General features: G+C 40.2%; 1 protein-coding gene across 8 annotated transcripts in view; it reads right to left on the minus strand.

The window, feature by feature from the left end:
* Window positions 1-411: 411 nt before the first annotated feature.
* DROSHA (drosha ribonuclease III) overlaps window positions 412-22,637 on the minus strand; it is a 117,706-nt gene continuing 95,480 nt past the window's right edge. For all 8 annotated transcript variants that reach the window (XM_081825936.1, XM_081825942.1, XM_081825940.1 and 5 more), the window contains 8 exons: window positions 21,408-21,565; window positions 20,267-20,372; window positions 9,551-9,692; window positions 8,010-8,092; window positions 7,815-7,918; window positions 5,665-5,757; window positions 4,786-4,832; window positions 412-1,489 (listed from right to left, as the gene is read on the minus strand). In XM_081825936.1, coding sequence (XP_081682062.1) covers window positions 1,359-1,489; window positions 4,786-4,832; window positions 5,665-5,757; window positions 7,815-7,918; window positions 8,010-8,092; window positions 9,551-9,692; window positions 20,267-20,372; window positions 21,408-21,565 — 864 coding nt within the window. In that variant the 3' untranslated portion in view covers window positions 412-1,358. The remainder of the gene's footprint in view (window positions 1,490-4,785; window positions 4,833-5,664; window positions 5,758-7,814; window positions 7,919-8,009; window positions 8,093-9,550; window positions 9,693-20,266; window positions 20,373-21,407; window positions 21,566-22,637) is intronic.

A 22,637-nucleotide genomic window follows, 5' to 3' on the forward strand; every position in this document is an offset into this window, starting at 1 on the left:
TTTCTTTCTCCTGCTAATAAAAGGAATATATTCTCCAAATTTTCAATCATGCATATGTACCATTTAATAGTCACATAAATAAGAAACCTTCCAAATATCTGAAAGGCTCATTCTGTCTCCTGCTTCAGATCTTAACTCAAACAATACCCTTTCAGGGGGATCTCCTGAACCACTTGACTGAAAACTGCACCCATCCCACCTCCCTGCTTTCTTTTTGGCCATCATCTACACCACCATATGCCATATGTTTTACTTCCTTGTCTAACTGAGTTCATTCCTCTACTAGCACATTAGCTCCCTGAGGGCACGGGGATTTATTTTGTTTGCTGCTGTAGCCCCAGAGCCTAGACCAATGCCTGATACACAGAAGGTACTCACTATACATTTGCTAAAATAATGAATGAAAACACATTTGTTTTTAAAAAAGAGGTTTTGCCTTTATTAATAAGAAACAAGTGATATTCAGTTTAAAATAACATTTTTTAAAAATGTCATGTCTTTTAATGTAATGTTAGCCCTTTACTGCAAGGACCACTTCAAGCTGATGAAAGCTTATGAAGACTCCTCATCTTGCTCCCCGCCCGCTCCCAACCTTCCTCTCCCATCCCCACACACATAAAATCAAACACAATTTCAGGAGGTTCTGAGACTTCCAAGTCTGTCTATTAACTTCTTAAAGCGTCCACTGACCCCAGGGTTAGAGTATCTGATTTAAAGTGTCATCTGGCTTAGAATCATGATTTCTCCCTCTATTCTAACGATTCAAAGAATATATGTGACTCAAATATGTCTTTACCCACTCCCACTAGCCAGTTAAACATTAAAGGGATCCCTTCTTCAAAGGATCCACTGCTTAGCGAGGGGTAAGTTCAGTGTTTGCAGTTGAGAAGACAATAAACATCCAGATGAAAGCTGAAAAATCTAGTTAATAATCCAGAGATTTCCAAAAGTACAGATGTTAATTGAGTGTAGCCCAAATATCTGGTGAGGTGAATTTTTCACTTGTCAGCTGAAGTCTTGTGTCACCATCTCAGACAGAGATAGAAAAACAGGATCTATTCCACATAGAAGATGCTTTTTTAATTTTATTGTTTAAAGAACAAAATAAAAGGGAATATGCACATCCACCAAAGTGAAGTTTTCCATTAAATAGAAGAGAAATCAAATACTTTGTAATAAAGACCATCCAGCTAAAAACAGCATATTAGATCAGTAAAACAACAATAGCGATTTGACTTTGTGTTTTATTTCAACAGGCACACTTCATTCATTGTCTGTAGGAAAACTAGGCTAGATCTCGATGGGCAACAGTCACAGTTGTTAAGCAAGTAAATACGCCACCACTTCCGGGCCCTCCTTTATTTCTTTATGTCTTCAGTCTCATCTGGGTCTTTCTCTTGATGCTCTCTTTCCCACCTCATTTCTTTTAACTCTTGTCTGTACTTCCGTTCAATGAACCGCTTCTGATGGGCCATCTGGGGAAAGTTATCTGACACGAGGAGATACATTTTATACTCAATAAAGGGTAGCCTCTGGTGCAAAGAATGATGCAAACTAAACACACACACATTCACAAGAAACAGAGAGCTGTATGTTCTAAGGCAAGAGGCAAACAACTGCTCGGCGTCTTCCCTCAGTCTTTTGTCATTCAGAAACCCACTGGTAGTCTGCACCAGCACCCTAATGCTAGATTGCGGTATCTGATGTGAACTTGAGTGTTAAAAGGCAGCAAAACATATAAGAATGTTAAAACACAGATGTGTGGTTTCAGAATGGTTCCAGGTAGGTAAGTGTTTTAACAGGGTTCTCCTAGTAAGAAGTGATTGTCAGGGAGATTACAGAATGTAGTCCGATGGACTTGTGTATTTTTTGCAAAGCTCAAACCAAAAACTCCAAACAAATAATGGTATTATCACACCATTAGTTACCAAGAATTAAAATTTCTGAAAAGAGGAAAAAGATTTGATGGACAGAAGCGTTAAGTCATTATTTCTGATCATTCTATTTTTATAGTTTACCATGAGATACCCAGGGCTATGTCAGCAACAGCAACGCAGGTAGAGCATTTTTATTTGGTTAAAGGAAATATGTCACTCAATGGTATAGTTTAAGCTACATTTTGGTTGATATTTGACCCTGTGCAAGAATCTTAGACACAGTGGAAATCTTGGCTAAGATCTAAACATTCTACGACTCAGTTGTCCTTTGTGGCATATACCAAGTACAGAGACGGAGTAGAAATCAAGGATGGAACAATAACAGGAGTCATTTATACACTTAGTCATCAAGCACATACTTCAACAGCAAACGTCACAGAGGGATGCATGCATGTATGAGAGCCACCCAAGTTACCTGGTAACACAGAGGGAAAAGGACACTCTTCTCCCGAACCAGGTAAGGGGCTGTTACATACAAGAGTTCCTACTTCATATTTAAAAATATGAAGATTCAGAGATGTGAGAGAGCATGGCATGTTTGGAGAAGAGCACGTTTGTTTTTTAAGATTGAAGCATAATAAAAGTGGATATAAATATATAGCAAATTCCTAAATTATTCCCCCTCTTTTTATATAGTGTTCCATCCTCCCCCCAAGTGAGAGAAGGGACAGGAACAGGGTGGTAGGAAAAGCATCTGAGAGGCAGGCGGTGAATCAGTAAAGACCTTGTATATCTGAGTCACTGATTTTAAACAGAAGAGATACATCATGACATCTGTATAAATGAAACAGGAACAAAATCCTATTCCCTCAATGATATCAAGATGACCTTATGTATTGTATAAAACAGAGGTTTCAAGTATTCTAGGTACTTTTTAAAAAAATAAATCCAAAACAGCTAGCTATAAAGCAAGTTTCTACAAAATGAACCCTACTTCCTCAGTAAATTCTATTCTAAAACCTAGTTTGCATTAAAAAAAATCCCACCACTCAGATCTAACCACTGATAAACTTTTAGAATGTATCCTCATAGTCTCCTATGAAGTTATGCTACACACACACACATACACAGTGTAAATGTGTATATATTATATGAACATAGGAATACTCAATCATTCCTACACCCACCCTTACTTTGGGAGAGAACAGCATAGGTACGTTTTTATGGGTACTTTTTAAAACATTCTAGTGTAAGTATTTTCCTGTATCACTAGTCTTCAAAAATACTGCTGTAATGATTGCAACATATTACAGCATTTGGATAAAGCAAGACTTGGTCAACTACTGCCCACCACCTGTTTTTGTAAATAAGGTTTTACTGGAACACAGACACACCCACTCATCTGCATACTATTCATTCCTGCTGCTACATTGGCAGAGCTGACTAACTGTGACAGAGACTGCATGGCCTGCAAAGCTTAACATACTTACTATCTGGTCCTTTACAGAAAATGTTTGCCGACCCCTGGGCTATAGTATCATTTATTTAAGCACTTCCCTACTGTTAATCATGCAGTTTGATTTACTTATGTATTTTTTGGCTGTTATAAATCAAGTTGTCACTATTATCATGGCATGTGAACTTGAGCTCATTAACTCCTTAGGTTTGATTCCTAGAAATGAAGTCTCCAGATCAAAGAATATGGACTTCTTTAAGGACCAGATACAGACAAACTGCTTTCCAGCAGTTTAAACGATTCACTCCTGCCAGTAGGTATGTGGAGGTCAGTCTCCGAACAGGCCATCTCTCCAGGACTGTTTTATCGTTAAAAAACAAACAAAAAAAGCTTTGGATCCAAAGAGAACCTTCGCAATTTTACAGGTAGAAAATGGAATCTCACTTTCATTTCAGTATGTTCTTGTGCATTTGTAAATAATGAATGTAAGGATTCCCCAACAGAGTTAACTTAAAACTTTCAGTGAAGATTCCACGGACCCAGGAACCTGGAAATATCAGCTACCGGCCCCAACTTGTCCTCCCTCCCCCCACCCCAGGAAGCCACGGTCTGCTGATTTCCACTTGGCTCCTGCCCTCTTGCCTTCCCTGGAGAGAATCCTGGGCCTCTTGACTTTTAGCTTCTCGCCCTTTGCTCCATCCCACAGTAAGCTGGTACGCGGAGCACAATGGGATTGCACTGTGGTGTTTGGCACACTCTGCTGTGCAGCACAGCAGACCTCAGAAGAAAAATTCTTCAACTTACAAAAGACTATGCAATTCCCTACCTGGCCAATTACGTAATTCAAGTGTTTTCCACCCAGCCATCCCACTCTTGGGAATCTATCCCACAGAACCAAAAGGACCAATAGATAGACATTTACTGTCAACAGTGATTAAAAAAAAAAAAAAAAAAACAGAAAGAGTGTCCACCAAAACTAAAAAAGCTGACTAGAATATGGCAAATCCACAGCATGAAATACTATGCAGCCATTAAGAAAGAATGAATTGGGGGCCGACAACAGAAAGATGCAGAAAAGTATGTAAATATCTCACCCTCATAAAACAACAGCCAAAAACAAAAAGAAAAAACCGTCACCTGTATATGATTTTAGAAGCATAGAGAAATACATAGAAAAAGATACACTGGGTTATTCACACGAGCTACCTGGGCTGAGTGGGACTCCACGCAAGAAAGGACAGTGAAAATCAAAAAGCATTCAGGAATACGTTTCAAAAAAATTATTAGCCCATTTTATACATATCTTATATTCTACTACACTCTATGTGGAGAGTAATTATGAAGAAAAAAAGATCACATTTTATCAGTACTTACCATTTTTATATCTCCCCATTTTCTTTCCATAAAACACACATTATGAACATATAATTATAGAAAAAGGAATAGGCTTACATTTTTCCAGTGCATCCATTGCTGCTCCCATTTCCGCTTGCTGAATACTATTAAATAAAATAAAGGTAAGGTGCAGTTTAAAGATTTTTTTCACAAACACAAGCTATGGCCACACATTATTCAGGTTGATTTTCATGTCTCGGGCATAATATTTCATCTGATTACTTCTGTCACATACTGAATTGCACAAGTTAGGAATATACACAAGGCCATGCAGAACCATCATTTATTTGCACAAAGACTATTTATGTTATTTGTTCCACATTTTGAATGCTGTAATAAAACGCCTTCCATTTATATTAGGTCTGAAGTATTTCTTAAGTTTGAACATCCTTAGCATAAAGTTTAAAGAAGAAAAGAGTAAAAAAAATACATGTATAGACAGACTTCCAATCACTTCTCAGTTTAAGATATAAATTAGAGAGTTCAAAGAAAGAGGATAATATACATAATTCTTTTTACCTGAGAGAAGATGTTAGTTAGCATTTCCAACAAAGCTCAAGTGAGTAAGCAGTAAGACGTCAATGTCTAATGCCTGGGTCACGCACAACGTGTCCTATAAAATGCTTGCAGCAACGCTGGGTACCCTGTTGGGTAACTGACACTGGACGGTCCTTACCTGCGCACCAGGTAATGTGGCTTTCTCAAGGAAGCCTAAGCCCCTTATGTAAAGGCATTCCCACCGTCCAAGGCCCATCTCAAGTCTGGGGCTGGACTTGGTGGGGACACTAATCCTTAGGATTCACTTTGCTATTACCCTTGAACATTCTACACTCTGAGTTTAAAAAGACAGACTGCAGAGTTTGGAAATACCAAGTAGGGACTTCTCAGACACACAGGATGTTCATTCGAAGAAATTAAAAGGATCTCCTCTCATACCTTGGTCCTTTCCCACAGCCTATTCTTTCTCCCTTGAAGTACACTGCCACAGTGTAGGTTCTAGCATGGGAGGGTCCTACAGTCTGCAGAGTCCTGAGAGGAAAAAAAAGGAACATTAATTATGGTAAGGTGTTATTTCATTCTTATTGCTAACACTTAACTCTAAGAAAAACCATGTACTTATCACTTAGACAGAAAAAGGTAAAAATAATTAGAAAATTAAAGGAGTAAGTTTATTTGCTATGCTGACAAATAGAGAGAGAGCTTTTAAAGTAGGAAATTTTTAAAATTCTACACTGGATTTTTATGTATTTTTTCCCAAAGCATTAGAAGTAGTATCTGAAGGCTGGTAGAGAAGTGTAAAATGTTTTAAACAATTTTAAAGTGTATATACTCCAAGTATCCTAAAACTAACAAACTTGCAGCAGTGAAAAGTTAACCCTTTCAGTCTGTTCATTGTTCTTCAGTGCTAATCACAACCAAAAATGAAAGTATTTGGGCAGTACATCTCAAGCCACATCTGAATGGTCTTGTCCTTTATGAATTCTTTCCAATGCCTGGCATCTTATCAAAAAGATCAGAAAATGTATTTAATTTCTGAAACATCTAAGATCATTTCAAAGGTACACTGTAACGCCAAGTACACAACTGCCAAAAAACAAAACTCCAGGTACTCTGGATTTTAATGACATGGTGCAGATTTCTCATGCAGTAAAACTGATAACTTTATGGAAAAGGGAAATTAAAAGTAGCCAACAAAGATAATGGAACGAACACAGTAACCTTGAAAAAAAAATATGCAAAACAACCCTATCATCTTGATAAAAAAGAACAAGCTCATTGTGTACTTGCATTTGGGGGATTTATGAGAAGGGAGCAGAGTCATTTCCTTTGTGTTCTATACACCCCGTGGGATGAAAGCACACGGTGGCTCCTTTAAGGGAGCACTTCCGGCAGTAATCATGCCTGTGCTATCAGAAGTTTATCATCCTCATTTTATTTACTGGACCTTAATTACCATTTTGATGAGGAAACACTTTGAGCCTTTCATGTAATACAATTTGGATATTCATTATGCTTATTAGGTACACATTAAAGTCCTATTTCTAAACATTTGGGGATTTCTCCCAATAAGTAAAGGAAACATTGTTTTGCAGTGACAGCTTCTTGGGACAATTTATAGTAGCTTGCTGTGGGGTGACTCAAACTTCTCTTGGCCTCAGTTCTCTTAGAGAAAAAGCCTATAACGTGTTGTGACTATTAAACACATAAAGAAGGATTTAAAATTCCCAGCTGCCACTCTGGTGTTTTTCCTTTTGAAGTTTGAGAAAGTCCACAGAGAGGGGCTTTTATTCCATATGGAACCCTCTCACAAATGTGTGTGCAGAGACAACAGGTAAACCAGCATTCTAACTAGATTTTTAAACATCCTTAAAAACACATACCCAGATAATGCCTTGGGAGGCAATCCACCTATTTTGATAATCCTTTCCTTTTGTAATTCCTCTTTAAAAACACCTTCTGAATCAACAAAGGAGAGTCTCAAGATAATTACTCTACCTCGGAGTCAAATCTGCTGTTTTCATCAAAACTGGTATTCTGTGTGTAGTAGTGACCTGCATTCTTTTGGCATGAATGTTGGCTACCACTCAAAGGACAACGATTTGTCACTAAACATATTCAAAAGCCCAACCGCAGTTTCTGATACACATTCTGAGAAGAAAAACCCCAAATGTGTGGGTAAGACATGGGCAGTGAAGCGCCCTGCCTCCTGCAGTGGCTGCCTGACAGGGCATGAAGCTGTCCGGCAACAGGGACAGAAGGCCAGCAGGCTTCAGACTGGAGTGGAGAGAGACACCCAAATACTGTTACCAACAGGCACAACCTTCTCATCGAGATGCCCAGCCCAGCAGAGGTTATGAGAAATAAGATAAACATAAAAAGCACAGATAATCAGAGGTGACCCAGTTACTTAGAACGAAAAGACGGAGACGCCCAAAGAGATTCTGTGCTGGGCCCAGAGTCGGTGTCCAGGAGGCCGCATTCAGGCCCCTCGTCATGATTCCCCCCGTGGTTCGTCCTTCCTCCAGACCCCTTGGAGCATGGACTCACCACTCAGTGGTTCGACGCCTGCGGTAGCAAGTACTTACTTGTACAGAGGAATGTCGGGCTCCTTCCCTTCGGTCCTGAGTGTCAAGCAACACTGCTGAAGCTGGGACTTGGGGTCATTCCAATCCTGATTCAAAATAAACTCCTGTAGCAAGTCCCCAAGAAATATTCAGTAATGGGTCCTGGAATCACCAAGCATCAAGTATATGACCAATTTAAATTTTATATGAGCTTACTTTTAATCGTGGGAAGAAGCAAACATTCATGAAAGTGTGAACATATTCCAAATCCTTATCAATGTACAGTGCTGCAATAAATGCTGAAAAACAGAACATTTAAAAAATAAAACCACAGTGCATTGCCATTTCCCAGAAAGAGTAAGAGACCAGACTTTTAAGAAACACTGTAATGAGGTTTTCAACTCCCAGGCCCTCGTTATTTTTTAAAATTATCCTATCCTCTTTCTTCAAACAAGAATTTCCCTTCATCACTAATATTAGAAGCAACAGTACAGATGTGTGATTAAAATGCAAAAATCAAAGAGTACAAAGACCAAACTACATTTGGCTAAAAGCTAAATAAATAGTTAAATGGTACACAAAATGCTATTTATTGTACAGCAGGGAGAGAATGATATGTGGGAATACAACCACATTAACAACAAATCAAAAGAAAACCTGAAGATCAGATATGACAGTGGAATGAGCACATTCTTGCGGCCTGCCATTCTCCACACCAATCTTGAGAAGACTAGCCATTTACAAGGGTCTATGTTACATTTCACGTACAGAATTTTGTAGTCAATCTGCCCAACAGAGAAAAATTTAATACTGGGCTTAATGACAACATAACAATATATCAAACTTTGCATTAAGAAATGGTGACCCAAATGATGATTTCATTAAAAGGCACTTTAACCAAGGAAATGGTGAGTTTTTAAAAGAAGGTAATAAAAATAGCTCTTACTGAGCTTAAAAAAACAAAACAAAAATCAGTAAAACTGATTACTCAACTTTGTTGTAATTTTAATCTTTAAGTTACTTTTCTTTAATTGAAAAAGAGGTTCTTTTAAGTTCCTTAGTCAGACTGCCTTTGCATTTTGTAAATGAGCTGGTTTTGCATGGTAGACTTTAATATTTGTATATAATTCCAACTGTCAAAAATACCATAATATTTTTTTTTAAAGTTCCAAAGCCCAGTGAATGGTCCACTTATTTTAAAGTAGTATCAAAAACAATAAAATTATGCATAAAATCCTTTAGTTAGCCATAATAGGATTATTTTTAATGCTTCCAGACCATATCAGAAATTGCCAAAGATGATAACATTTGTCCATAGAGCTTTGAGCTCATTCAAAACAACAGATAATAGTTTTAGTATTTAGCGAATAAATTAGCCTTCTTTCTTCTACGCCCCTGTATAAAGGCTGCTGGGTGGCAAGAAAAGCTGAGTCACTCTTACCAATCTTCATATTCTGCTACTGTTTCCCACAAAGGATGTGATGGTTAAGCATTAGGATGGAGGGGTGCAGAAGCAGGGATGGGGGGCGGGTGTACCACTGAACAGAGATTGAATATAAAATTCATTATTCGCATGTCTTAATTCCAAAATACTCTCCTTCTAAAAAACTTCAGAGAAAAGCATAAACAAAAATTAAAATATAAAAGGTTTCTTTACTTACAACATAATAATAATGAGAAGTAAGATAAGTGTGGGTGCATTTGATTTACATTCTGAATCTGCAGGTTAAGAGAAAAGCTCTATTCCTAAGACTCACATTCCAAAAGGTCTGCCAAGGTCTTGGTCCTAAGAGCCACAGGTCTCTTGGTCTTGTCATTCGTGATGGCATACTCCTGCATGCCCAGCTCCTCCGCTACCTTGGCTTGAGTTCTGTTATTCACCAAAGAGCTTCGCAACAACTGGCCAGAAGGAATTGAGGCATGTTTAGAAACCATTTCACCGGGCACCTGGGTGGCTCAGTAGGTTAAGTGTCTGCCTTCAGCTCAGGTCATGATCCCAGGGTCCTGGGGTTGAGCTCTGCGTCGGGCTCCCTGCTCAGCGGGGAGCCTGCTTCTCCCTCTCCCACTCCCCCTACTTGTGCTGTCACTATCTCTGTCTCTCTCTCTCAAATAAATAAAATCTTAAAAAAAAAGAAAGGAAGGAAGGAAGGAAGGAAGGAAGGAAGGAACCATTTCACTGTGATCTCTCCCACTCCACTGCTGGGCCCAACCAGACTGAAACCACATTACTAACTGGAACACCAAGGTAAGCAATGGTTTAAGTCCTCAACCACTATACCCAGGCTGCTGTGACAAACTCCATATGCTTCTAGCTTCTCCTTAGTAACTTACTCTGCTCCTGGATTTTACCTGTTATTTAAATAGTTTATTTAGTTGTTCAGTAGCAATGAGCCATGTTGGGGGGAGGGTACTATACTATGATTAAAGATCATAGCTTCCACTAACTGTAATGCTACTAAGTGTAAGGAGCATTAACATTTTTAAAAATCAACTGTACTGTAGTATAAGTTACAGACAATAAAATGCACCCATTTCAAGTGTAGTTAGATGAGTTTTGACAACTTTCTACATTTCTGTCGCCCCCAAATAGTTCCATGTGCCCCTTTGCAATCAATCAATCTGATGCACCACCCACCAGGCAAACTCGACCTGCTTTCTGTCACTGCACATTAGTTTCAAAGGAGCATTTTTAACAAGTTTAAAATAAATTTCAAGTTTCACAGCACTGATGCTAATTTTGGTTTATAGAATTTGGGGAAGTAATGTTTTAGTAAACATTATTTAAAATATTTGAATTATTTAATTTTTACTTTTATTATTTTAAAGACGTATACTATATATCCTGAAGTACAGTTTATCAAATTGGGACTCTTCACCTCTAATCAAATTAAAATGTAATTTTCATATTTCAACTTCAAGAATTCAAAACAAAAATTTCTAGTAGAAATTTCAGTCAGCAAAGAGTCCTCTAAGCACCATCCTAAATAGTAACATTACACAGTGCATGCAAATTATACAACAAACCCATCTCAGAGGTGCCTGTCCAGCAAGCATGGTTTAGGAACTTGGCACTCAGGAACCACTGACTAGAGGAAGTGAGGAGGAAGGCTAGGGGAAGCAGACAGATACCAAGAGATGGACCAAACCCAAGATTTCGGGGAATAACATACCTAAAACTAGAACTCTTCTTACAACAGCTCTAACAAATTCTTGGTCTCCTACAACAATCCCTTCCTGCTAAGGAACAGCCCTGACACCAGGGCCACGGGCAGGAAGCAGCTGTGGCCGCACTGGTGTCAGACCCCCTGCTATTCCACACTGCACTTTATTAGAGGCAAGTTTTATGCTCTGTGGCTCCAGTGTCAACCGAGCTTATGAAAATCAAGATTTATTCTCAATGCCTGAGATTGCATCCTTGACAATAGATAAATAAGAAACAATATGTTCTTAATTTGTCTGACAGTGATGCATGAAGCAGAACTACAACTTGATCTTCATAAGCCATGCTTGCTATTGAGTTAAGACTATTATTCTTTGCTTGTCTCTGCTCCCTTCCTCCTCCTATTTCCCCCAACTCTATCTTTTTTCTCAATATAGTAAATGTTTCATTAAAATTAATATCCACAGAGAAGCTCAAAATTAAAAAGGCCTACCATATAACGTTAATAGAAGACCCAACCAATAGGAGCCTATCAGCCTAGTACCCTGTAATTACAGAATAACTGAGCTGGAAGGGAGAGATCTTTTTTCATCTGGATTCCCAATGGGGAGACAGGGGGAGACAGTTCTCAAAGTAGAGGCTGGAGGGGGGGATGGAATAGGAGGGCTATTTTGAGAATATGGTTACGCTGAGCAAGTTGAGTTCTCTCTCGGTATATGCTTTGGTGAGAAGACAGAACCCTAATTCAGGCTGCCTACATGGGGATGTCATGCCTCAAAATCAATAAGCCAAAAGTACACCCCATGAGCCCACACAACACACCATACATCACAGGTTACCAGGCCCTCGCAGCTGCCTTCCAGCGTCAGGGCTCTTTCGTTAGTATTACACGGTAATGGTGATGGACCGAGGAGGAGGAAAGCACTGAGGATGGAAACAAATGCTTCTAGTTTTATTTAAGATCCGCCCCGACAGGTCTTGAAGCTGCAGGGTGGCCAGTAGAAAGTGATCTTGAAGTTCTTGCCAAAACTCAGAGCCTGAACCAAAACCCAGGGGGGAAGAAGGAAGCCATAAATCATCCATATTTGTCGAGTCCATTTCAATTGAGAAGTTGAATTGAAAAGAAGACCTTGCTCTTTACCTAAACAAGAGAGTCCGAACAGCAGTCCTTTAAGTGACAGCTTCCACCCTCAGCCTTTGCTGAACTCTACTTCAGAAGGCATCACACTGCTTGCCAACAAGTGGGAGCAAGAGGGGGTCGCACGGCAGAAAACCACCTGGAGTTACCGCAGTTCAGTGTGGTGGCTGTGGAGCCCAATTCTGTGCCAGGCACTGCGCTGACAGCGGACAGACCCCAAGATGATCGACACCCCATGGCTGCTAATCTCCAAAGGAAGCCACACAAAGCGGCCACTGTGACGCACTGTGGTAGCTGCCATGACGGCATGGAGGACACAGGGCACGCAGGCACCCCTTTCTACCCCAGCCTTCTTCTGGACGACCTGACCCCTGAGGAAAAACAGTTCCGAGGCTTGCTGACCTGGCTGGTACATCAGAATCATAAGGTGCTTCTGAGATATTGGTGCTCAGGCCTCTTCCAAGAACCAAGGCATTAGTATTCCTGGGGATATAACTTGGGACATATACATTAAAAAAAAAATTCATGTAGGTGTCTTCTGATGAACATAGAGTCAGAACTGAAAAAAAAAAGAGTCTGCCAGGGGCGCCTGGGTGGCTCAGTCGTTAAGCGTCTGCCTTCGGCTCAGGTCATGATCCCAGGGTTCTGGGATTGAGCCCACATTGGGCTCCCTGCTCCGCGGGAGGCCTGCTTCTCCCTCTCCCACTCCCCCTGCTTGTGTTCCCTCTCTCGCTGTATCTCTCTCTGTCAAATAAATAATTAAAAAAAAAAAAATCTTTAAAAAAAAAAAAGAGTCTGCCAGAAGGGTGGGTGCTACAGTCTGAGTGTTTGTGTGTCCCCCCCCTCCACCAAATTCCTATGTTGAAATCCTCACCCCTAAAGATGATGGCATTAGGAGGTGGGGCCTTTGGAGTGATTAGGTCATGAGGATGGAGCCCTCAAGAGTGGGATCAATGCCCTTATAAGAGGCCTCAGAGAGATCTCTAGCCCCTTCCACCCTGTGAAGGTACAATGAGAAGTCTATGACCTGAAGAGGGCTCTCACCAGAACCCAACCAGACTGGCACTCTGATCCTGGGACTTCCAGCCTCCAGAACTGTAAGCAATATATTTCTACTGTTCCTAAGCCACCTAGTCTGTGGTATTTTGTTCTAGCAGCCTGAACAGACTAAGGTGGTGGGAAAGGGTTTTCCAGGAAGAAGGAACAGATTTGGCAAAACAAGGGGCCATGACACAGCAAGGTGATCACGGCGGGGGGACTGGAAGACCGGTCAGAGCAGACTCAGGGGGAGCTGATGCAGGCAAGGCTGGCTGGTCTCTGGGCAGAGTCTTGCAGGTCATGTAAAGAAGTCTGTACTTTCCTGTAGGGGAGAAGGAATTCCAAAAAGTGTCAACTGGGAGAAGTAGCAAGGTAATTTTTTGATTTTAGAAAGATCATTTTGATGGATGGATTTGAATGGGGCAAGACCTATATGGTTGGAAAGCCTGCAGATATTGATGCTATCAATTATTATTTTACAAAGAGGAAATATCTGCTTTTTATTTTTAAGTAGAATTCTAGAAAATGAATATTAAGTACCCAATTGAGCTTGAGATAGTTATTAGACTGTTTTGCAAACAAGGTCTTGTGTTAGATGTGGTAGTGAAAGGCAAGAGATTTGGCACCAAGCTTCCTGGGTTCAAACTGTGGCCCTACCACTTCCTGGCTAAGTGACCGTGGGTAAGTTACTAAATCTCTCTGAGGTTCAGTTTCCTCATCTATAAAATGGAGCAAGAGGTACCTACTTCAAGGGGTTGTAATGTATTACGCTGCAATGCCTGGCACATCATCAACACACATGAAATGTTAGCTGCTGTTCTTACCCGCAGTGGCATCATCATTATTAGGCAAGATGAGCTTACTGTCTGGTTACAGGAAAAGGGTTATAGAAAGTTCTAGGAATTCCTCTGGATTTTTCTTCAACACAGATGGTCTAGATACCGGTCTATGTACTGTCTTCAAAGCTTTCCATTTTACCAAGTGCTAGGCTGCCCTTCACAACTTTTTCTTTAACCCTCCTCCATCCCCCAAAGACAAAATTACACTTGAAATCACCAGAAAAAATGCAGAAAGCTGTAGTCAGGACTCTCTGTGAAGCTGAAAAAAAGATGGCCGAGTCCCTGATGCAATGGCAGGACAAATATAAGTGTCACACATCTCCAATTCTGACTTTGAGAATCCAGGGTGTTTTCTACAATCTTGGCACAGCAGTCTCTCATGACTAAACTTAAATTTTAATAGGAAAAAGGTTTATTGGTTTAAAACAAACAAAGAAACATATTGGCATGCTTCCTTCAACTTCTCTATTCACTCTTGATTCCAAAGAGGAAGCCACAGCTGCAGGACGTGAGCAACCAAAGAGGGCCACCTAGTGTAAAGTAAGTAGACTGTGATTTATTATTTTAAGGGCTTTAATATGAGAGCATGGAGTGAAAGCAGAATATCGTATTAAGAGTGACAGCGATGTGCCACACAGGCCTGTTATACCAAGAGTGGTAACCAGATGGTCTCCATTTCCTGTGCTAACTAAAGAAAAGGTGCACAAACGCTGGCGGGTGGGATGCAGGTCGGATACAAAGAGCCAAATTATGTCAGTGACTGAGAAATTCTCAAACAGGAGGCTGTGGAAACTATCCTCTCAAAGAGATCTTGTAGATGAGATATGCATTTGTCTAAATGATTTATGTTTAGTGCTGTCTGGAGGCAGCAGGCGGGGATTAGATCACTGGTTCTCAAACTTTTTATTTGTAATCCCTGCTTTCTCCTTACTCCAAATCATTCCTCTATAAACAAATATTTCTGCAAGTTCATCTCACTGATGCACACACAGGTGGGCACGGTGTGTTACGCATAGTAGAGGCATAGGATTAACAACGGTTTTTAGCTCCGTAGCACACGGTAAAGGCTAAGAAGGAGGAATGATACAGAGGGAAGAACGATATGCAGGTGTTAAAACTTGCAAGTGTGACAAGACAGGCATCCTGGTCTGAGCTAGTGCTCTTTGGGACCCTCTCACTATTTACCTAACCCCTACTGGGTAGATTCTAGGTTCTACCCTAAAAATCAAATACTTCAGTCTACAAAATCAACCTCAGTCATCCTAGAACAATTTTCTATGCCTGATATTCCTTCCCAAGCAGGCCTTTCCTAATATCCAACTCATACAACACTATGTTTTTCCCCATTAGCATTCAAAACTTCAAATCCATGATTTCATTTGTTCAACTGTCCTATTCTCTGTAAAACAAGTGCACAAAGGGCTCAAAGCTAACTAATGCCTCCCAGTGTGAATTAAATGTAGTGTGTTTTTTAATCACAATAATAAATAATTTGCCACCCCCCATACAAATGCAACTGTAGTAAGTAATCCTCCACAAATTTTCAACTAATTTTAATCTTGAGACATTCATAAATAAGTTTTCAAGCCTCCTTCTTCATACGTAAAACAACATGGCACTTCCCTCCAATGCCACTTCTACTTCCCTTTCCATACAACTTAGCTGCCAGCAAAACTCTTTCTTTTATTTATTTATCAAATATGTATTGAAAGCCTACCATATGGCTGGGCACAGAGTGATAAATAAAAACACGCTCTCACAGAACTTCTAGGTTAGTGGGTCAGGCAAACTGAAATAAGTGAGTGCCAGGAAATAAAAGAACATGGAATTTTGACTGGGCTGCGGGGTGGGGCGGGGGGAGGATCTGAAAAGGTTCTCCTTGCTTCCAGATGTCAAGCCATAACTGATGTCTAATGGAAGAGTAGGAGAGACCAGGCAGATGAGAGTAAGGGTTGGAAACAGAATGTTGCCCAGGAACAAGAAGAGCACATGTAAAGCCTGATGGCCGGAGGGGGCTTGGAGGAACATGGAACAGGGCAGTATAGAGGTGCACAATGAAAAGAAGAGCATATTGCACGAGGCGGGCAGGTGGGCAGGCCAGACCAGGCTAGACCTTCCTTGTTCTTTAGTCACTATCCAAAGAATAAACAAAGAGCCCTGGACCGGGATAGGACGATCATTTATTCAGCATATCTGCTGAGCACTGATATGCCAGGAATGCCAAGGACCCAGGGAATCAGGAATGAAGAAAACAGACAAAACCTCTTGCCCTCAAGGAATTTACACTCTGACGAGAGAAAACTGACAGTAAACAAGTAAAATACATAGTATGTGCTCAGGAGAAAATGGAAATGAGTTTCCCAGCTGGGAGAGGGGAACTAGGGACAAGGGGAAGAGGTCACAATTTAAGCAGGGTAAGTTAAAGGCCTCACTGATAAGATAGCATTTGAACCGAAACCTAAGGGAGACAAAGAATTTGGCCACAGCATGTGCAAGGCTCCGAGGCAAAGGCTTGCTTAGTGTCCTACGGGAATGGCACAGGATCCAATGCAAACAGTCTAGGAGACAAAGACAGTGTCAGGGAGGCAGGTCATAGGGTCTAGTAGGCAACAACACTGTTACCCTTGACACAGGGAATCTTTGGGAGGTTCTTCACAAAGGAGGGCTGTAATCTGACTTCCCTTTAAAAACAATTCCTCTAGATGATGTGCTAAACAAGACTGAGGGCTGGGGGGCGTGGGGCACGTGGGGTGGTTTGGACCAGTTGGGAGGCTATGGCTGTAATTCAGGGAAAAGATAATAGTAGCCTGGACCAGGGCAGTAACAGTGGAGCTTGTGAAAAGTAGTCACGTTCTGGACAAATTTTTAAGGCATAATCAATAGGATATGCTAGCGGCTAACAGTATAACATGAAGAAAAGAGGACAGTTAAGGATGACTTTGAGGTTTTCAGCCTGAGCAATCGTAAAAATGAGAAGATCCTTGCTGATATGGACAACACCTAGAGAAAAGCAGGTTTGTTTTGGCCATGTTAGGTTGGAGATGCCTGGCAGAAATCCAACTAGGGATTCCAGTATATCTTATACCTGGGTATTCAAGTATATCTGGAGATATAAAGACACAAGTCCGGAATCAGGGCGAGAAGTACAGGCGTAAGACATGCATGAGGAAGTGGTGTGTAGAAGTCCTCAGAGCCGTGAGATCGCTCCCAGAAAGGAGGTCAAGAGAAAAGAGAAGAGGTCTGAGAACGGGGGTGCTCCAATAGTTAGTGGTTGGGGAGATGAGAGGAATAACCAGAGTGGACTGAAGACGAAGGGCGAGTACGGTCACAGAAGCTCTGCTGTGAAAACACACCCCCGGCCGCCACGTGAAAATGCATGGTCAGATCAGGGAAGAGAGAACAGAGGAAGACCGGTTAGGAAGCTACGACCCGGCCAACAGGCCTGAAACCCGGGCCGACCGGAGGGTCTCTGCCCGGACACTGTCTACTGCGGGAGAGTACGGAACTGCAAAGGCCAGCTTTGCAAACAGCAGCATACAGCTCGGGGAAATCTGAAAACGCTGCATTGCCTAGTGCTTGGTACAAACACAACCTGAAGATCGCATCCTGTGCAATTTAATAAATGCCATCCCTTCTAATGGGGTTTCTTTGCCAAGCATATTCCTGTAACCGGCGACGCAGAAGCTACTACCGCGGTCCAGGTGACCCAGGCTGGTTGAGAGGATTTAGGTGATGAAGACGAGGTGTTTACTCAAGAAGTAACAATGTCCGGACATGTGAATGGTCTAGAATGTAGGGCCATGGGTGGAAGGAGGAATCAAAGATGACTCCTGGGTTTCTGACCTGCAACACGGGACGGCAGCCGCTGCCACTCAATTACTCAGGGAATGCTGGGAGAGAAGCGGCTGCTGGAAGACTCTAGGTTTGGTCTTGGCCACGGGGAGACGCCGAGGGGGCAGCTACTTACTGGAGCTCAGGAAGCAATGGGACTGAAGAGGTCTGTGTGGACGTCACTGTGGCTAGAGTGAAACCGACAGTGTGCACGTGGAAAAGACTGCCGAGGAGGGGCTCTCGTGACAAGAGACAAGGGCCTAGAGGGGAGCCTTTCAGATGCGTGACAGAAGCTGACAGAAACTGACAGAAGCTGACAGAAGCTGACAGCAGCCAATGAAGGACAGTGTTTCAAGAAGGAGGGAGGGAGCAACCATGCCAGCCCCGACAAGAGTTCATATCCTTTAAAATATGTACTCAGTGGATGACAGATCATCTTTGTTTTACCAGCAGATCTGTCAGTCCTATTGATTTCTACCAAAGCTTTCTATGAATATAGTTAATAAAACCGTCATATCATAATTTTGTCATTTACCATCTAAGAAGCTCTTCAAAAATTCTCTAATTTTAAGACAGCAAGGCTGATAAATACATTTTGGATCAAACTACAGCTATGGCACTGAAGCAGTTTTGGAAAGAACACAAAACTAGAGTCTTTAGCATAGTCCTGGTTTTCCCTTTATCTAGACCAAGATGGGAAGCAGTAAACTTGGTGATCTAGAACATTCCACCTCTACAAAATCCTAGAGTTCACAATTAGTTTTGCAGGAATACAGGGGTAAATGTGTGTATTCAGTCACACATTTTCACCAGTGGCGTCTATATGGCCAAAAAAATGAATTACTATTTCAAGCCACTTGGCTTGGTTTGGCCATTTCTCAGACCAACCAGATAATCTGACAGCGATGAAGTCTATTCCCTAATGGAAGATACTGAACAAGCATTTATTGATTGCCTAATGCACAGCAAGATACTAGACACTAGTTTATTTTTGGTAAATACTCCTATGTTCTTACTTAAGAATTTAATATTAATTCAAGAGGAAATACTTCCCTGTCCATCCAAAAATAGTTAACTTTAAATGGTAATCAAACTGTTAACTTTAAATTAAATTTAAAAGAATAGTATTACTGATTTCCCATATAATAGTATGGGGCATGGTAAGAACACAATACTCATTGAGTGAGCGAATAAAAGAATCACATTTTGTTAGGCTTAGAAATTTCACTGAAAATTATATCTAAACATAGTCAAGTCACCATATTCTCCTTAATTCCAATATTTGTGTCTCACATAAACTATTTCCAGGGTTCACAGTTGTAGAGATAAGATTCAATTCTATTCAAAGCAAGACATGCATAAAAATCGTGGAGATGCAAAGTATGAAAGACTTATTATTTGCTTCTAGTATAATACAAAAGGAAGGCTACACTAACAAAATATCTTAGAGCACACTACTATTTTTCCTGGCCCAGAAAGTATTTGCTTTCTCAATGCCCAACTCTAGAGGGTCTTCTCAAAGGTTATTCTTGCGCCTTGAGAGATCATCATGACTGGCTTCCAGATATGCTTTGTTCATCATTCTGGCTATATTATTGATCAGTTTCAGAGTACAAATAGTATGCAACAAATAGAAAAGCTCAATACAATTTTATAAAATGAAACAAAAGTGAGAGAAATGGGGACTGTTTCACTTTGTTCATAAATCAAACCTTGTCTTTGTAAGTCCCTTTCAACTCTGCCCTGGATCCAGCCAAACTGATTCCCTACTGTCTCTCTATCTTCTGGTTTTTCATGTTGTGCCTTTGTTTCAGCAGGCCCAATGTGTGGCATATCTTTGCACAGAAATTTCTTCCCATTAATCCTAGTGGCCAAATCCTACTCATCTTTAAAGGCTCAAACATCATCATATGCATGAAGCCTTCTTGGAAATCCACAGCTAAAAGAAATCTTATCTTTTTCTAAACAGCACAAGTGCATCAGTTTACCTATGCCTCTTCATAATATTTCACATGGTTCTCTCCTATATTTAGTTACAATTACTTATTTACTACTTTTCACAGTGTACATGTATTGTATGCATGCACACATAACACATACACATACATCCTATATATATATACATAGAGAGAGTATTTGTAGCTATTTATTTACATTTTTCATTTCTGCTAATAGTTTTTAAACTCCTTATGGATAGGTATCAACTAATATTTGCTCTTCCCATGAAGCCTAGCTCAAGTCAATGTCTTGCACAGAGTATGCAATCATTAAATGAAGGGAGTTCATAAAATAAGTTCTTCTCATATACTGTTTTGTATACAATTTGCATAATGAAATGAACAAAATCATATGATATGCTAAAGTCAAGAACTAAGTAATTAATTACATAAATATATATTTAGCTACTCTAATCTTCACTCTATTACATAGCAATCTTACTGGAGGGAATGATTTAACACAAACTCACAGTTAAGTGTCCTTCATGATGATCTGGGAAATGAATAAATAAGTACTCGGTGGCTACCAGCTGCATTATGGAGTCACCTAGGAATTCCATCCTCTGATTGTGGCCTCTGGAAAAAACAACATCAATGCAAAGAGATCAATAAGCATTTGTATATTTAAAAAAAAGAAGCAGAATTTTTAAAAAGGCACGGTTTTAGAAGGCAATGTGTTCACCTTGCTTTAAAACACAAAACTAAATACAATCCCCTAAGGCCCCTCAACTGAGAAGAGACCTGAGTCAATATAGATTGAGTTTCGAAGAAGAGTACAGGGACTACTATCTAAGGATTAAATAACTGGTAAATGAAGACTGGTAAATAGTGCCTGGTCAGAACTTAAGGAGTATCAGTTGAAAAATAAAGTATAGATAACACTCCTACATAGATAAAACAAAGCAAAATGGTCCAGGAATTTTCTTTGTTAAATCTTTACTTCTTTACTGAAATACACACTCTATCATTCAAATCTGGAATCCAGTTTTAGGACACTAAAAAAAAAAAAAAAATCTGACAAGAATCTTAAATCTCTACACTTTAAAGAGAGCTGTGAATATTTGATTTGGGGGAGAGAAGCCAAGAACTAAATAAAAAACAACAGGCAAAGAAATAACATTTTGGTTATTTTCCTAATTATTATATTAGCTCATATCCAAATCATTCATCTAGAGCTAGGATGGAGAGCCAGTTTCAGCCCACAGTCTGTTTTTGCAACTTTAATTGGGACAGAGCCATGCCCACTCATTTACATTTTCTCTGTGGCTGCTTTTACGCTACTAGAGCAGAGTCGAATCACTGCAACAGAGACCACATGGCCTGTAAAGCCTAAAATACTTAGTATCTGTTCCTTTACAGATAAAATTTTTACTTCCTTCATGCTTTTCTTACACTTTATGAAGAAATAAGATGCATGACAATGAAACCAAAAATACTGGATTGGAACCTATCCCCTGATCCACACCAGTGTCTGGCTACTCACCCATCTCATGATGTGACTTTCCTAGAAATATGTTTGAAATCCCAATTCCTTTGAAAGGCACGCAGCAAAGGTTTGGGACTGCCTGTCTAAATGGTCACACTGGGACTGCATGGTTAAATCTAACTTACAGGGTCAGATGGTTAAATCCCACAGTTCTCAAAGTGAATGCTCTTGCCAGAAGTCGAACATGAGTAAAAATTACTCCAATGGCTTCTTCAAACTCAGTAAGTTTCTGCAGAACTGGAGAAGTCTCAATAAGTTGTCGATCAGTATTCGGCTCTTGTAGCTGCAGGAAAAGAATAAAAAATAAATAAAAATCACATGCAGTTTTTGGTTACAAGAGTAATTATCAACTCTAGGATAGTGTTTTATAAAATTCCTTCTCCCATGGGCAGAAATTTCTGAAATGCCAATAAAACACGGAAGCTTCTTTCTCATCCCTTAGAATGGCAAACAAACCTAATATTTAAAGAAGGCTCAAATAATATTTTCCAATCTTCTATCAAGTTTCAAGGCCAAGTACTGTACACAGATAGTTCAAAATCCCACGTATTATACTAACTCTCCAAGGAATGGGCAAAGTGAAGAACTGCTCATGGAGAATATGTATATCTAGTAATGCAGTGGTTCTCAAACTTTCACGTTCATCAGAACCTTTATAGAGCCTATTACATCCAAATGGCTGGGCCCTACTCCCAGAGTTTCTGATTCAGTATGTCTGGAGTAAGGACTGAGAATCTGCCTGTCAGACGAGTTCCCGGGAGAGGCAGAGGCTGCTGGTATGGAGACTGACCTTTGAGAACCACCCTATGAGGGGAATATGACCTCTGTGTGTCTTCTAGGGACCAGCCTATTTTGGCAAATGAACATGATTAAAGCTGGATTTAGCTTACACTGGAGATTACTGTACCACCCGGCAGGTGCTCCACAAAACAATAAGTCTTGAACAACTCAATGCAAAAGTGAGAGCATATACGAGAAGAGTAATTAAAGTGAACATTTTCAACAACTTTGGACAATTTCATACTAATGTTTCTAAAGTTCTCTGAATTAATGCCATTTATTACTGTAAAGCCTCTCATTAGAGTTCAGCCACTAGTGCTTCTTATATATGTATAATGTACATATACATACATGCACATATAAAAATGTGTATGAGAATATATATATATATATGCATACATATATGTCTCCAGGTAAAACAGAAATAAAAGGAAAGAATACAAAGAGTTTTTAAACCAACTGGGAAAAAGGATGTCACCACATACAGATCTTTTAAATACCAAAATCTTGAATAAAAAGTCATCACACTGTACTAAAATTTTAATTTACAATATGTTTTAAGCAATCTGAGTCAA

The sequence above is a fragment of the Leptonychotes weddellii genome, chromosome 7 (assembly GCF_054177405.1).
Source record: "Leptonychotes weddellii isolate Sample4059 chromosome 7, ASM5417740v2, whole genome shotgun sequence".
NCBI lineage: Eukaryota > Metazoa > Chordata > Mammalia > Carnivora > Phocidae > Leptonychotes > Leptonychotes weddellii.